Source organism: Pangasianodon hypophthalmus, chromosome 2, assembly GCF_027358585.1.
Source record: "Pangasianodon hypophthalmus isolate fPanHyp1 chromosome 2, fPanHyp1.pri, whole genome shotgun sequence".
Lineage (NCBI taxonomy): Eukaryota > Metazoa > Chordata > Actinopteri > Siluriformes > Pangasiidae > Pangasianodon > Pangasianodon hypophthalmus.
In genome coordinates this window covers 2,931,807-2,948,253 of record NC_069711.1, presented here as the reverse complement: position 1 = coordinate 2,948,253, position 16,447 = coordinate 2,931,807, and the positions used below count along the sequence as shown (strand labels likewise).

Below are 16,447 nucleotides of genomic sequence, written 5' to 3'. Positions count from 1 at the left end.
TGAAAAAAGAAACAAAGACTCAATCAGACAACGTTCTAAGTCACAAACCTGATGCTAACTCATGTCTTTGAGCCAGCTTCCACAGGAGGAACCTCTTACTTTAACCTCTAAAAACTTCTAATTAGTGTCTGTGTTGTACCAGCATCCTTATTCAAAATGTTTAAAATGTTTTTTTCAGAAAACCACAGCGTCCTCTGATTGCTCTGCTCCTTCCGATACAAAGAACTTGTGTCCAGTGTTCTACCTTTTATTATTAATATTATTAATAAATGCCCAGAGTGAACAAAGTTTTTTCACTCAAAGTGTGTGAAATACACCATCTGAGATAGAGCTATAGAAACATTTCCAGAACCTACCTTCTGTCCTCCTGGTCCACGAGCGCCCTGAAAGCCAGGTGACCCCCTCTCACCAGACTCTCCACGCAGACCCTATACACAGGTGAAAAGAAATATTGCACTACACAATATACAAAATACACACTGCTTTTCTAAGCATATCTGTACACAGAAGTGTCTCACCTGTCCCCCAGGCGGTCCCTCTTGACCTTTAACGCCTTTTTCACCTTGTAATCCTTTAGCACCTCGTTCTCCCTGTGAAAACACATCTACCTTTTACTCAGTGCTTAAACATTCGCTGCATAAAGTAGAAATCTTTAGATTACAGAATAAAGGGATAGAGAAAACAGAGCCATATCTTAACTAAGTAACAAACAATCACCAATTACCATCAAGCCTTAAAGAGACCTGAGTGTTTCCTGAGTGTATTCCTGTGTGTGTGCGCGTGTGAGAGACAGAGAGAGAGCAGCATGCATGAAGTTCTCAAAATTCTCTATCTGCAATCCTGTATGTTCAGAGGACATCCAAATGACACACTGTGCATACTACCACCCAAAACAGTATGAATGAAAGATGAAATTCTTGAACTTGAAATTCCTACTCAGGAAGTCAGGAAGGTGTCCTCAAATCTGAGTTCAGCACATGATTTCACGTCAACATGGCTGCTCATACCAGTAAATATACCATATACGAGTGGTTAAATCTATAAGATTGACCATACATTTTGCAGTACATGCACAGTGCATCGCAAAATTTAAAGCACTTATATCACTTTGTTGCTAACAAAAGATAAGCACTAGGGACATGTCCATTGTTTTTTCCCCCACTTTAGCTTGAACATCCAGAGGTCAGAAACACAATTCTAAGTAAAAGCTTGCAACTGGTCATGGTCATCAATGCAGGTAACTTTCACTAATGTACTACACATCATTAACAAATTAAATATGAGGGTCAAATAAAAACGTTATTTTTCTATTATGCTTTGTTTATTGCAAATAGACGTCTCAAAAGTGTATAATCTTTCTACATAATCTCCATTTCGTTCAGTGCAAGTGTTCCAACGATTAACTACTGTCCAGATTCATCTAGAAAAAAATTCTTCCGATTGTTAATTTATGTCGCATTTGACTCATCCTTGTATATTTATTATTAATATTTTTAATTCATTTGAATGAATTATTTATTTTAATTTTTTTATACTTTATTTTTTAATTTTTATCTAGCTGTGACAGGAGAGAAAACTACCTACTTTAATCCAAAAGCTAACTAACTATCACTAGCTATCTATTACTAGCTGCACCATATTTAAAGTGCAATACTGTTCTAAAATAAAGGCTAAACACTTTTTGACTGTCCTGATCTTTTTTTTTCTGTTTTAAGTGATACTAACTCACCGTTTCACCTTTATTCCCTTTTTCTCCAGGAGGCCCACCCACCAACAGAGTTTCACCCTACAAAAAACAAAATAAAAAGTCAAATAAAGCATTTGCTCATACTGCCAGAACAAGCATTTATTTATCGAACATCAATAATAAGACATTTACCTTCTCTCCTTTCTCTCCTTGTGGTCCTGCTTCACCCTAGAGTTATGAAGAAAGATGTTTATTACACGTCCTGAACATTAATCAGAACTGAATCATTAAAAACAATTTGTAAGTTACTCTTACCTTTTCTCCTCTGCCTCCTTTGCTACCTGGAAATCCCTGCACACATCAGAGTTGTGTATCATAATATAATATATTATGAATTACGTCTTGTTTCCCAACCCCAAAGCCGCAAAATTCAACTTGATTCGTGAGCAGATTGTAGCTCCTACAAGCAAGGGAATGTGAAATCATGTGTATCTCACTGCTCAGCACTCAACTCAGAAAGGGAGCTTCTCGGCACACACGAATCTCTGCTCTGCACTCTTGAATAGCTTTGGGTGTGCTCATTTCATGGCACCTTGTGCTCTCTGTTAATGAGCAAGCTCGCTATTACTGTTCCACATACTCAGGTCAGCTATCCTTGCAGTCTGTATTAGTGGTACTATAGGGTTTCTTTTCAGTTCAAACCGGACTTTGGCCTGGAAATAGATGCAACAATATCCTGGACTGTTGGACCATTTATCCAATTCAAATTGTTTATCTTTACACCTCTAGGCTAGAAGAAGCCTTTATTTGTCACATATACATTACAGCATTACATTACAGTAATGGCATATCCCAGCTTGTCAAAAGCTGGTCAAAGTGCAGGGTCAGCCATGATACAGCACTACGGAGCAGAGAGCGTTAGGGGCCTTGCTCACAGGCCCAACAGTGGCAGCTTGGCAGTGCTGGGGCTTTAACCCCCAACCTTCTGATCAGTAAGCCAGAGCCTTAACCACTGAGCCACCGCTACCCACCACGTACTGTTGTATACTGTTATGGGGCTAGACGATAAGCTGTTCAATAAATGTCGCGCAGGCCCTGCTTGCCCGAGAGGACAATATATATGGTTTGAGAGGAGCCAAGTGCGGAGACGGATCAAAAGACTCCGCCTAAAATGCAGCTGCCTAAGGCGGGATACAAACCGGAGAGGTTGTGAACCGCAAGCAGTGATGTTACCCACTGAGCTGATTTTATTGAATGGAATTTATGAGTGTTGCAGTGCTTGTGATACTGGATCGGGAAGCTCAAACCTAACGGCTGAACTCAAAGCGCCGCAGCGCGGCAGAAAAACACAACTTAAAACTGGCCCTTCTTCTGGCCGAACTTAAAGGCACCAAATGAGACAAAATCTCTAACTTAAGATGGCAGAATCTCTATCTGGGAGTGAGGACTCTCAGTCTGTCCTCCTCGTTAGTTTTGTGCTACTTCCTCTTTAATCCTGAGCTCCCTTTTCTTTCTTTCCCTCAATAAATTTCTCTCCCTTTCCTTTTCTTTCTAAACATAAATATTTTTTAATTTTATTTCTCTTCTTCACTTCTTTTTCTTTTTACATGTCAAAATCACCAATCAGAGTAGCGTGGCGCTGCTCTGTTACCTGGCACAGATCTATGTCCGCACGCAGAGTGAGACAATCAGAGGGCTTATATAGAGGCGCGGCCAGGTGCTGCACGTTTACGCTGATTACCTTGTTGAGATCGCCGCGCTATAAAAGCCCGTGAAGGTGGCCGCGGATCTGCCTGAGAAGGCACCTGCCGCGTTACATATACTGTCTATACATTATAAATGTTAAGAATAATACAATATTGCAAACTCTTCTCAGACATACATGTTTAATATTATGAGAATAATATAACAGTACAGTGTGTCCCATAACTCCAGCATCATAGGGTTAACGTAAAGAAGGAGCAAGGAAGAACGAATCCAAATAATTTGACTCGCAGCAAATCAAATTGTGCGTATTGAGAATAAAATGGTGGACGTACTGAGCAATTTCTGTAAATAAAAGTTTTTTTGTTTTTATGATACTAGGACACCCTATATAATACTACAAAAAATATATTATACTTAATATTATGAGAGATTTTTTCCATTAGAAACAGGAGAGAACAGCTGTTAGGGGGAGTGGAGGTGAGACGCATTAAACACATAGGAGCAGGTGTGTTTTAGTGGTTTGTTTATCAAGATGTTGAGATATAATATAATATATATATATATATATATATATATATATATATATATATATATATATATATATAGTGAGAGTAAAAAGTATTTGATCCCTTGCTGATTTTGTTGGTTTGCCCACTAATAAAGACATGATCATTCTATACTTTTAATGGTCGATGTATTCTAACATGGAGAGACAGAATATCAAAACGAAAATCCAGAAAATAACTTTAAAGAATATATATTAATTGATTTGTATTTCATTGAGGGAAATACATTGATCCCCTAGTATGCATTAGGAGTTCTGGCTTTCACAGACCAGTTAGACACTCCCAATCAACTTGTTACCTGAATTGAAGACACCTGTTCTAACTAATCACCTGTATGAAAGACACCTGTTCACAGAATCAGACAATCAGACAGATTCCAAACTCTCCAACATGGGTAAGACCAAAGAACTCTCTCAGGACCTCAGAGACAGGATTGTTGACCTGCACAAATCTGGAATGGGCTACAAAAACATTAGCAAGATGCTGGGTATTAAAGTAACAACCATTGGTGCAATTGTGAGAAAATTTAAGAAGTATAACATGACCATCAATAGACCTCGGTCTGGTGCTCCACAGAAGATTTCACCTCGTGGGGTGGCAATGATCATGAGAACTGTGAGAAATCGGCCTGCAACCACACAGCGGGAGTTAGTAAATGACCTCAAGGCAGCTGGGACCGCAGTCACCAGGAAAACAATTGGCAACACTTTGCGCCGCAATGGATTAAAATCCTGCAGTGCCCGAAAGGTACCCCTGCTTAAAAAGGCACATGTGGAGGCCCGCCTAAAGTATGCCAATGATCACCTCAAAGATGTACAAAGTGATTGGGAGAAGGTTCTGTGGTCAGACGAGACCAAAATTTAACTATTTGGCCTAAACTCTATTCGTCATGTGTGGAGGAAGAAAAATGCTGCCTATGACCCCAGGAACACTGTGCCCACCGTCAAGCATGGAGGTGGAAGCATTATGTTTTGGGGGTGTTTCTCTGCCAAGGGCACAGGGCTACTTCACCGCATCAGTGGGAAGATGGATGGAGCCATGTACCGTGCAGTCCTGAGGGACAACCTCCTCCCCTCTGCCAGGAAGTTGAAAATGGGCCGTGGTTGGGTCTTCCAACATGACAACGACCCGAAGCATACAGCAAAGGCAACAAAGGAGTGGCTCAAGAAGAACCACATTAAGGTCATGGAGTGGCCCAGCCAGTCTCCGGACCTCAATCCAATCGAAAATCTATGGAGGGAGCTGAAGGTCCGAGTTGCCAAGCGACAGCCCACCAACCTTAATGATTTAGAGAGGATCTGCAAAGAAGAGTGGGCCAAAATTCCCCCTGATATGTGTACTAACCTTGTGGTTAACTACAACAAACGTCTGTCCGCTGTGCTTGCAAACAAAGGCTGTGCCACCAAGTATTAAGTGCTTTTGGCTAGAGGGATCAAATACTTATTTCCCTCAATGAAATACAAATCAATTAAAATATATTCTTTAAAGTTATTTTCTGGATTTTCGTTTTGATATTCTGTCTCTCCATGTTAGAATACATCTACCATTAAAAGTATAGAATGATCATCTCTTTATTAGTGGGCAAACCAACAAAATCAGCAAGGGATCAAATACTTTTTACTCTCACTGTATATATATATATATATATATATATATATATATATATATTTACCATTTTCACTTTTTGCAGAAAATCACTTGGATGGAAACCTGGCTATTGATCACATAATAATATTACACAGTACAGCTACCCACAAGACAGGAACCCACAAGGAACACTCCATATAACACCACTCATCTGTCAGTAAAAACAGAATTTACAGTCACTGTTTATCGAGGCAGTAGGGCAGTGAAAACCTATTGTAGTGTGATGGCTGACTTTGGGGCACCCTGAGGATTTTTTTAGACTAGATTTATTAGGCTTGGATAATAAAAAAAATGTTAGCTTGAGATACTGAGTAAGTGTTTATCATCGATATACACAAATCAAAAAAGAAACAACAGGAGCAAGGAAATTCATTCAAATAGTTTAAGAAATAACCCAAATAACTGATCTACACTAGTACCAATGTATGAAACCCATAAACTATTGGCTTAAGTCCTCTGTCTGCTTGAGAGCCACCAGGTTGGCATATGTGTGTATTTTTAATTCATGCACAGTGTAGTAAGAATTTGTAAATGACAGTGAGTGGGAGAGGTGAGTGTATATATAAGAGCAGTGTGATTAAGATAACCACTCTCCTCATGCATCATGCTCTGCCTCAACCTGCTGCTTGTTCCCTTAAATACACTGAGATATTGAGCTCTCTATCTGTAAGGCGAGATCAGTCATCATGATGGTGACACAGACAGAACTGATACGTTTTTTCTGGGCACCGTGTGATGAAGATTAATAGGACAGAGCAACAGGCCCAGACACTGGAGCCAGAGAGATGCGATGGATGGGATGGACTGGCTACAGAAAATAAGATAAACAGGTAACGTAGACAGGAGGAGAACAGGAAATGCAGTCATAATTACCGGAGGCCCTCTCTCTCCATCCATTCCTGGTCGTCCCTCTTCTCCCTACATGCGCACAACAAGCAAACATTATATACAAACATGTATTATGTAATATTAAAATGTAACCATATACCTTTCTGGCTCAATGATATAAATAGAAAATCAATCATTTCTTAAAGAAGAAACACAGAAATAATTCAAAAGCTTATATGTTGTTGAAGTATAGCTAAAGGTACGTCTTACATAATTTTCTTACAGTATATTTAGAAACTTGTATACACTATCTTCTTCATTTGTATTATAAACTGTATTTTTTTTGTAATATATGTGGTATCGCAGTGTAACTGCTTGTTGGCCGGATTGCTACTCAACAAAATTTCATTGCCTGAGTAATGACAGATTAAAAAATTTATATGTGAGGTTTCCTACCCGAGGCCCAGGATCTCCTCTCTCCCCTCTCTGTCCTGGTACTCCTACAGCAACCTCACCCTGAGACAGAGAGAAAGAGAGAGATACAGTTATTAATCATATATTTCATCTTTCAACTGAAGGAAACTCATAGCAAAATGTACATAAATGTATATGATTATTCAGTAGTAATAAAATGACACACTTACTTTATCACCTTTAAGCCCGGATAAACCTGCACTACCCTAATAAGAAGAAAGAGAAAGAGTGTATACCAAGAAAAAAAAACTATTTTCTCTTTCACCCACATAAATACTCAAACTCATCAATCTTTTCACACTCACCGGTGGTCCAGGTGGTCCAGGATTACCGGGTGTCCCTGGGTTTCCTGCTTTGCCTATGAAGCCTTGCAGACCCTTAAACACAAACCAAAATGAATGTCCAAGACTCAAACCAGTGTTACACTTCTTAATCCTCACGCTCAACTGAATCACCACCCAAATCACACTTCAGATAATGGAAATTTATAAATATCAGATAGAAAACAAGAACTTTCACCATCAACTAGTGTACAGCTTTATATCTGAATAAGGAGATCTTCAAACTGGTAGTAGAGGCTGCCAATGTGTAACATAATATTAAAAGATAAATTCAATTTAACCTCCAAAATTTACAAATGAAGAAACTAATCTTGTTGTCTACTAGCAATACGGTTTAGCGGCATCTGAATTTCCAGTGCAGTTAAATTCTCTTGAAAGCTGAAAGTGGGTTTCTGCACATCCCGTATTTCTAATAGGACTTCAAAAATGTATGACCAAAGACCAGGAAATCTTCTAAATCACCACAGTCATTAATGTCAAGTGTTCACACTAACCCTCTCTCCTGGAGGTCCTGGATTTCCTGGCTGGCCTACTTCCCCTCTTTGGCCAGCGAGTCCTGGTGTTCCGGATGTACCCTGAGGTCCAGGTGGGCCTGGAGGGCCTGGGAGACCAGGATCACCCTTATGCAAAACACAGATCATGTTCATATTTACAGCAAATCTGAGATAAATTACTTTAAAAAGACAACATTTATCTTTTTGTGGAGACAAAAAGGCCTCATAATGATGATAAATGTCATTTTTAATATTTTTCTGTAAGTACTATAACTTTTATCTGTTAACTACAATAAAACCTATAATAATGCCATGTAGTTACAAGAGTGAGGAAAGTCTGGATAATCAAACTTTCAGCAGATAAAACTGTGCAAACTGAGTGCTTAGTGCATGTTAACATTTTCAGAATAAGGTGTCAACACTAGCATTTAACTGTGGATGGTCACGTGTGCAGCAGATTTTCACCATCACTCTGAGAAGATGAGTCCTGCAGTGGAAGCAGTAGGGCTGGGCAATATGATGATATTGTGAGGGTTTTTAATTTTTTAGTTTTAGTTAGTTTTAAAATTGTAAAATGTTTATTTTTATTTTCCCAGCATTCCAGTTCTAAAGTACATGACACACATTGTCCATCATAAAAATGTCATATCAACCCCTGCTTTGTAGTCAGATAACAAGGGTTCTCTAATTTTACAGTGTTTGGCATTAGTGTTAAGTGTAAGATTAGTATTATTTAGCTATGTTAATACAAAAAAGTAAAACCATCAAAACAAAAATAGAGATAGAATTATGTGTGTATTTGTGGCGGTAAATATGTTTAATACCTTTAAGCCTGCAGGTCCAGTTTGTCCTGGAGGGCCAACAAATCCAACACCCGCTTCACCCTGAAATATACAAACAAAAAAACAGCAAAATCACTTAACAGACACTGCTGAGATAATACGTCTCATGACAGAATCAGAATTAGGGCCCTACTTTGGCTCCTTTAGGCCCTGGTGGTCCTCTTTGTCCCTGATAAGACAGAATGAGATAGAAAAAGTCATTAAAATCACACCAGGCAAATGACAGATTGTTACTTGTCTGCAAAAGCAGATACTCACACTTTCACCAGGCTCCCCTGGGTCACCGGTTGTACCCTACAGGACAAAAACATGACATAATCATCAGTATAGTATCTCTGTGTGCATGTGGAAAAGAAATACCGGGGCTCCTTATGCAGGCTTTATATACTCACTCTGTCACCTTTGATTCCAGCTGGTCCCTTATCTCCTTTAATACCCTGAGGAAAAAAAAAAGCTCATTGGGATTCAAAAACACCACATCTGTGGAAGTTTAGTGTCCAAATCATGAGCATGTAACTAACATGACAAATAATCACTGATTTCAGTGCTGTAAAAACTGCTTCTTACGGTCACCTTAAATATTACTGTACAGTTTTTATGACTAAATCAGGGGATTTTTTTCAGGGAGATTAATTTAAGTTGCAGAGTGCAGAGTGGTCAAAGTGTGAAAACGTTTCAGGAAACTGCACTGGAAAATCTCCCTGAGCTTTGAACATGCAACTGTCAAATGTTATGACATCACAAAATGTAAGAGCCTATCACTTTCCAGTATGCAAATTCAGCCCAAGGTAAGTAGGCAATGTGTGTAGGGTTGAAAGCATTTCTAATTTGCATATTCAAAGCATCTTGATGAGCTGTGCTGGTGTGTTACTATGTTTTATTTTGTTAATGACATTTTCAATTTTTTTGATATTTAAAATACGTTTTAGAACAGATAGTGTTTGAGGTTGTAAAGAGTCCTTATTGATTCAAACCTCACAATATTTACAAGCATTATTATTAGTCTTTTGGGATTCAAACCTCACAATATTTACAAGCATTATTATTAGTCTTTTGGGATTAGCCCTTTTAAATCTTGTAGATCTATTACAAGTGATGCAATGTTAAATATTAATATTATGGATTTATGTGAATTGTATGAAGGATGAGTGACAGGGTGAGAATCACCTGCAATCCAGGTAAGCCTCTTTCTCCTGGTACTCCAGGCAGCGTTTCACCAGGAGGACCCTTTAATATTCAAAGAAAATAATTAGTACAGTCAATAATGGCTGCAATTCACTGTGATTCTGTTATGCAATCATGTAATGCAGAAGCAGATTCATATCCTGAGCTGTAAGTAGTGCAATGACTCACCCCCTCACCCTTCACTCCAGGAGGTCCAGCTACCGACTGCAGACAGAAAGAGAGAAATGAAATGGAGAGAAGTTGATAGAGCAGGATGGATATAAAGGGCATAAGGATATGAAGTTTGTGTATATACATTAGGCCGGTGTTATATTTTAATTTAATTGCACGTACAAGATGACTCTGAATGAAGATGATACTGAACAAACTATAAGTGTGCATCAAATTCACACATTCATACATTATTAACAATTATGTCTGACTATACTCTTTAAATCAGGCATTTTTGTAAAAATGAGTGGTTAACAAACCACTCTTGTTCAAATCCACTAATCTAACATAGAAGTATGTAATCTGCTCACAACAACAACCACGACAATGGAGTAAAGTCTTAATAAGTACTCCATGTTGGGCTGTTAAAGAAAAATAATCAAAGTTGAATATTTTCCTATAACAGCACATCTTGTAGTGTTTTATTCCTTACAGCAAATTTGTATTTATTAAAGAATCTGTGAAACAAGTTAGTTCTATTATCGCTTATGTTACAGCCTCCTTTTTTCTGTCTCGAATTTAATGAGTCAAAAAAAAAAACACAGCTTGTTAGCTAGAAACCACAAAATGCCATGTCTTCCAACATGGATAAAGTCCATGTATTTAAAGTAAAGACAAAATGACATTGGAGACTCCTTCGGTAAAAGTAAATAAACATTTAGATGTGAAGCGTCCGCCACAACGCCACTGTGAATTAGCTGTTAGCTTATTAAGCCTCCGACTATTGTCAGAGCTGCTGTTGAAGAAAATGAATAAACTTCTGACCAATCAGAATCTAGAATTCAGCAGTGCTGTGGTACAAAAAAATAATTTGTATGACATCTCTACGGCAACAAATGCACATCCCATTTTACAAGTCAAAGTGGAAATCTGCTGCCCCGGGGTATTTCTTCTCTGCTCTGCCCCTAGTGGACATCGCTTTCAATCCTTCAGATGCACAAAAGGTACACAGGCAGATATGTGATCAGTGCTGTCTGTGTAGCATTGGTGTGCGGAGGTATAAAAGAAGCTATGTGTCAGGTATAACGCCGGCCTTACGCATTCAGATATTCGTACATACTTTTCCAGGTGGCCCGCTGTCCCCTTGCTCGCCTTTCGGCCCTGGAGGTCCCACTGGTCCAGCGATACCCTGTGGGGAATTGGACGAGGAGTGAGAAATACAGAAAAGAGTTTAAACACACACATGGGTGATACTGAATTGAATTATATTCCTGCCTGTTTTCCTGGTAAGCCTGGTGTTCCTTCCTTTCCAGGTATGCCATCTCTACCAGGAACCCCAGGCTTTCCTCCTTCTCCCTGTGGAAAACAGTGAGTGTGAGAGGGATGAAGACGTCTTAGTAAAGTTCTGGATCTGAGCTGTGTGTTACTCAAGACTCACTGTTTGTCCTGGGAGGCCTGGAGGTCCTTGTGGCCCCTATTAAAAAAAAACACAAACAACAACAACTTAAATTGATTTTATATTCAACTAAAATTTGTAATGGTTACATAACGGTTAATGGTTAGGGTTAGGGTTAGAATGGTTGCATTCTTTGACCATGACTCAACGGTGACAACAGTTACCTAAGAAACTTGAACCGTTAGTGATTAGTTCATGGCTATATATAAGACATTTAAAAGTGCTTTTGTGTGTGTTTTTACCATCTTTTTGCAGTGGTGCTTTATGTTACTACTCTTCATTAGCGACACTGACTCTGAACAGATGAGTTGGTGAATTTGTAAATGGGCATGAAATTGCACACTTCTCTGTCCAAACCACTTTAAACATTCTGTTTTCATTGCCATCTTTTTTTTTTTTCTTAAACAAGCCGTGCTGTCAATTCATCCGTTTCTGAGCTAATGTTTCTAGCCTTGTAGCTAGTCTCTGGCCCGATGAGCTGCTTTCAGCTAAATAATTTACATAAATGCATGTGTAAATCAGAGCATCTGCTACAGAAGTTGTGATGGTTCATGTTTAATACACTTTAGACGCTGAACTATGGCCAGGATTTTTTTCATCCCTTTATCAGCTCTGCTACAGTATTTTGTCAAGTACTTGGTTCGGTTCACTGAAATATTTTGCTGGGATCACAGTCTGTCAGTTGATCTACAGGATGAAAATGTCAAGCGTTCACCTTCTGAAATGATTATTAAACATACAGTTATAAAGCTAGGCCAGTGAGAGAACACATGCAGAAGTGAATGTTCCAGCAATCCATTAACACTTTCTAAAAAAGAAACATAATTAGGCCCTAATGGGACAGCTGAGTCTCCCGTTTCTGCATTGAGTGGTTATTAACAAGATTCAGATGAGAGCACAGTGTGTGCGCACACACAGACACACACGCAAGGCCAAGAATGTCCTTTTTCCTTTACTTTCTTTTGAACTAAAAACCTTGATTAACAGACGCTTCCTGTTTTGAAATGTAAAAAGCAAAGACTAGACGAGTTTACTTAAACAGCACAAGAATGAAAAATAATTCAAATGAACTAAAGATAATATCAAGATAAAAATAATGACTAAAATGAATATACCTTAATTTGAAATAAAGTAAAAGAAATGGGAAGAGAATATTAAGGTGCTAAAAGAGGAATGCGGTTGTTAAGGGATTTGTTCCAGCTCGGCGCAGCACAGGTGGGAAAAACGCTTTCTCCTAGCTTTTCTACTAACATATCAGAGATATAAAATAATCTGGAGCTGATGGAGCAGACTGTATTAAAGTCCAAGGCTGTTTACCGATTTTTTTTCCCCACACTTTGAAATCAATCTTGTGGCTGACTGGAAGACAGAGTAATGATGTAATGTGTTCATGTCTTTTCATCCTTGTTAGTATTCTGAATGAGCTGCAGCTGTCTGATGGATAGACCAGTAAAGAGGCCATTACTGTAATCTGCTCTGCTGGAGATAAGTGCATGGACAGGTTTTTGTTAAGGTCTTGTGGAGACATAAATTCGAGCTAGACATTAACCTTACATCTCTTTGTCCATACTGAGTTAAAAGAAATGTTGATGCATTCAATTACCTATATGCTTAATGCATTTACACATGCAGAGTGCTTAAGTTGTTTTGTCTGGGTGTCCTTTGATTTGTCGTCCTGAAGAATTAGGGTTGAAGGGGAGGGTACAAGGATTGATGCTCCGATTCATAGCTGCCAATTCTGACAAAACATATCCATATCTGGTAGGTACGACCTAAACCAACTGAGTACCTTTCCAGAACATCAGACCCAGTGTTCATATCTGTTTAAAAATCCGTGGTCAACATTGTCTACAACAGAACTAAGACAGAAATGATCTTAGTGCTAATGTTTTGCCAGAATCTGTCTTTGATAATGCCAAAACACAGCTATTAGAGTTTCTGAAGTTGGCTGCTACTTTTTCAATAATTTTGATTATTTTCCTGTAACAGCACATCACGAAGCGTTTCATTCCTCTTAACCTAGAGCAGCTGGTGTTCTGAAGACTTTACAATGTTGGAAAAATTTAAGTTACAGCTCTACCTCTCAATGATACAACGCTCTGACACTGGATGTTAAGTAAAATGTTAAGTCAACATTTTTATCAAGCACATGCCCCTTAAAGTGTCAAAGATTATTTACTGATTTCTTTATTTTAAACAAGTGGAACTTGACGCCAACATCGACAGCAATGCCTCCACCACCAACAGGTCTAGTCCTTGTTGTTACAATTTTGTATGCCTGAAATACCCTTAAAGTATACTTCAAATTTGATCTTGACCCTGTTTGGATCAATTTCCAAAATCTAATCAGTTCATCTGCTGGCTACAATGATAATTCCATACAAATCCTACAAACACGTAAACACTTGTTCTTGAGATACTGCTCTAACGAGAATCTCAGATGGATGCACGAACAGACAACCCGAAAAACATAATGCTCAATTTTTAAACATTGACATCATACTTTTAATTTGTTTATAGTTTCATTTAACATTAAATGTATGTAAATCCATAAGACACTAAGTTAATAAGTCCATAAGTTAGTTCCTGTTCTCACTTGTGTTATAGCAGCTCTTACAGTCATTTTCTCACCAGCCTCTCTCTATATTTCTCTCTCAAAGTTAATTAGACAAAAAAAAAAAAACACATAGCTTGTCATGTTACTGAGAAACCTTATTATTAAATAATAATAATTTAATTCTAAAAAAAATCCTGGCTGCCATCTGTCATTTTACGTCACGAGACCTGCCAATGCACTGCAGTGATAACCTTCGACCCTATGTTCATGCTTCGTTTAGCAGTGTGGAGATGGGGACTGTACGTATGCTGTCATGTTGTATTTATAGTGTCACACTTCCTTGGGAAATTGTGCAGCAGAGCAGCCAATGCCAGAGCTGGCTAAATTGATCCATCTTCAATCGTTTGCTAGACGGGACACATACTTCCATTGTTTTTACACTAGAATTCATTATTTACATTTCTGAGTCTAACGATGCCTCGAAAAGAGAGAAGGCAAAAAGAAGAACTAAAGCAACTGTGTGAGGCAGCTAGAGGCGCAACATCCCACACAAGCTGGATTAAAAAGAGCTGCATGACAGATAACACCAGTCATGTGTTTGACAAAAGCCATCAATTATGATACAGTACAGCCAGAAATGTTAATAACTGAATAGTTGAATCAGTAGCCTTACGCATATCTGCCTTATCCAGTTTATTGGGCTGCTCTGTGAACAGTAGTGTTTTATTGTTTGCTTTCAGCTCCAGCAGAAACTGAGAAAGATACAGCACTGTCCATGCACCTCACCTGAGAGAAGTCTGTCACTGATTAAACTTCAAATAAATATAATATTAGAATTTAATGAATGCAAATCTAATCATATAGTATGGTGTGCTTTGTTATGTTCTGCTTGCTGTAGTGCAGTAGATTATGTAGTTGGTGTTTGGACAGGGGTGGACAAATCAAACCCAGGACGAGTAGATTAAGTATCTGGACGACCAGATTTTTTTTCACAGGGTCAGTAGGCTGTTGATAAAACTTTGCTTATTTTTCACACTTGGCTAGCTAGCTAGTTCGTTTAAGTTAACTTGTTGCTAATAAACACAGCACCAACAAAGTAGCTAGCTCTATAGTATAAAAGATATAGTATAATCTTTAGCTAGCTAACGTATCTGGACGAACAGCTGCACAGTCGTGGTTTGCAGCAGGAGCGTGGTTTTACACACATTGCTGGCTTTTCTGAGTATGTCAAAAACATTTTGCCTGACAGCAGATGTTTGATCTGTCCATTCCATTCGAGTGGGGGGCTGTTTTTAGCCCCATGTTTTACTCAGTGGTTTTTGAGTACTCCGATCATTTGAAATGTCGGCTACAGACAGCCTCTTAAAATACTCACCCCCATCCCATCGAATAGCACAAAGCCATTTCTTTCTCACAAGCACATCAGTGGGAAATGAGTGAGAGGTGAAGAACGGATGTTTCAGAACGCCTCAGTGATTGCGAGCTGCATTTGCTGCCATTGTTCACTGTCTTACCGGAAGTCTTGAAATGCTGCTACATATGCTTCCACATTCGTAAACACAGAAAGTTCACAAAAGAAAACTTTTTCATGTGTTTGCTTCATATATTTCTCAGCACCTTGATGCTGTAGCGACAACACACAGCCACCTCACACTTAAACACTTCATCGAGAGAAAATTCAGACTCCAATAATGCAATTACATGTGATGATGATGTAATAAAATGGCAGTCAAAGCCCTTCTTGTCTAAAGCATAAACACAATGCTTTGTCACTGGAGATATTTTCATAGGAGAGGATAAAGATATATCCTGTATATGTGCTATATCCACAGTCTGTCCTACTTTTGAGTTAAATTATCTTAGCTGCCAGTTTTTGGCCTCATTAATTTGACTTCTGGGGAAGCAGAACATGGGAGTGGACAAAAACATAACCATAGCCGTGCTCAATAATCACAATTTGTAAACAAATCTATTCCCCAACCTTCTATTATATACACCATCAATTGGTCTGTTTTAATCTTGTATTTAATTATGAAACTACTCCATAAAAATTATTATGTATTAGGACTAATAATAAGGCTAAACAGTAGGATTTATCTTACGATAGCTCCTGGTGTGCCTGTAAGTCCGGGCAATCCTCGGATGCCTTGTGGTCCTGGAGGGCCCTGTAAAAAATAAAATATGTGACTACAACTGGAAGACTTTTGTGTTTTACCCATGTAATGCAATGGCACCTCTTAAATGCAGTTAAACAGAATACATTTAATTTAATAATTAGACTTACTTGAACTCCTACTCCTGCCTCTCCATGGTCACCCTACAGGTTTTACACACACACACACACACACACACACAAACACACACAGCCTTATTATTATGGACTGTAATCAGACAAGAGTCAGTCATTATGAATGGATACAGAGCAACACTTTTGCAGTACACTGACCTTCACACCTGGTGGTCCTGGAGGTCCATTTGGACCCATTGGTCCCTGTAACGAGACCCAGAATCAG

At 38.7% G+C, this 16,447-nt stretch overlaps 1 protein-coding gene across 5 annotated transcripts in view; it reads right to left on the bottom strand.

The window, feature by feature from the left end:
* col7a1 (collagen, type VII, alpha 1) overlaps positions 1–16,447 on the bottom strand; it is a 103,976-nt gene that overhangs the window by 11,650 nt on the left and 75,879 nt on the right. For all 5 annotated transcript variants that reach the window (XM_053229084.1, XM_053229088.1, XM_053229090.1 and 2 more), the window contains 22 exons: positions 16,381–16,425; positions 16,219–16,251; positions 16,037–16,099; positions 11,360–11,395; positions 11,197–11,277; positions 11,042–11,110; positions 9,940–9,975; positions 9,754–9,813; positions 8,979–9,023; positions 8,845–8,880; positions 8,720–8,755; positions 8,569–8,628; positions 7,745–7,870; positions 7,215–7,286; positions 7,080–7,115; positions 6,892–6,951; positions 6,481–6,525; positions 2,003–2,038; positions 1,880–1,915; positions 1,730–1,786; positions 519–590; positions 357–428 (listed from right to left, as the gene is read on the bottom strand). In XM_053229084.1, the coding sequence (XP_053085059.1) occupies positions 357–428; positions 519–590; positions 1,730–1,786; positions 1,880–1,915; positions 2,003–2,038; positions 6,481–6,525; positions 6,892–6,951; positions 7,080–7,115; positions 7,215–7,286; positions 7,745–7,870; positions 8,569–8,628; positions 8,720–8,755; positions 8,845–8,880; positions 8,979–9,023; positions 9,754–9,813; positions 9,940–9,975; positions 11,042–11,110; positions 11,197–11,277; positions 11,360–11,395; positions 16,037–16,099; positions 16,219–16,251; positions 16,381–16,425 (1,212 nt within the window). The remainder of the gene's footprint in view (positions 1–356; positions 429–518; positions 591–1,729; positions 1,787–1,879; positions 1,916–2,002; positions 2,039–6,480; positions 6,526–6,891; positions 6,952–7,079; positions 7,116–7,214; positions 7,287–7,744; positions 7,871–8,568; positions 8,629–8,719; positions 8,756–8,844; positions 8,881–8,978; positions 9,024–9,753; positions 9,814–9,939; positions 9,976–11,041; positions 11,111–11,196; positions 11,278–11,359; positions 11,396–16,036; positions 16,100–16,218; positions 16,252–16,380; positions 16,426–16,447) is intronic.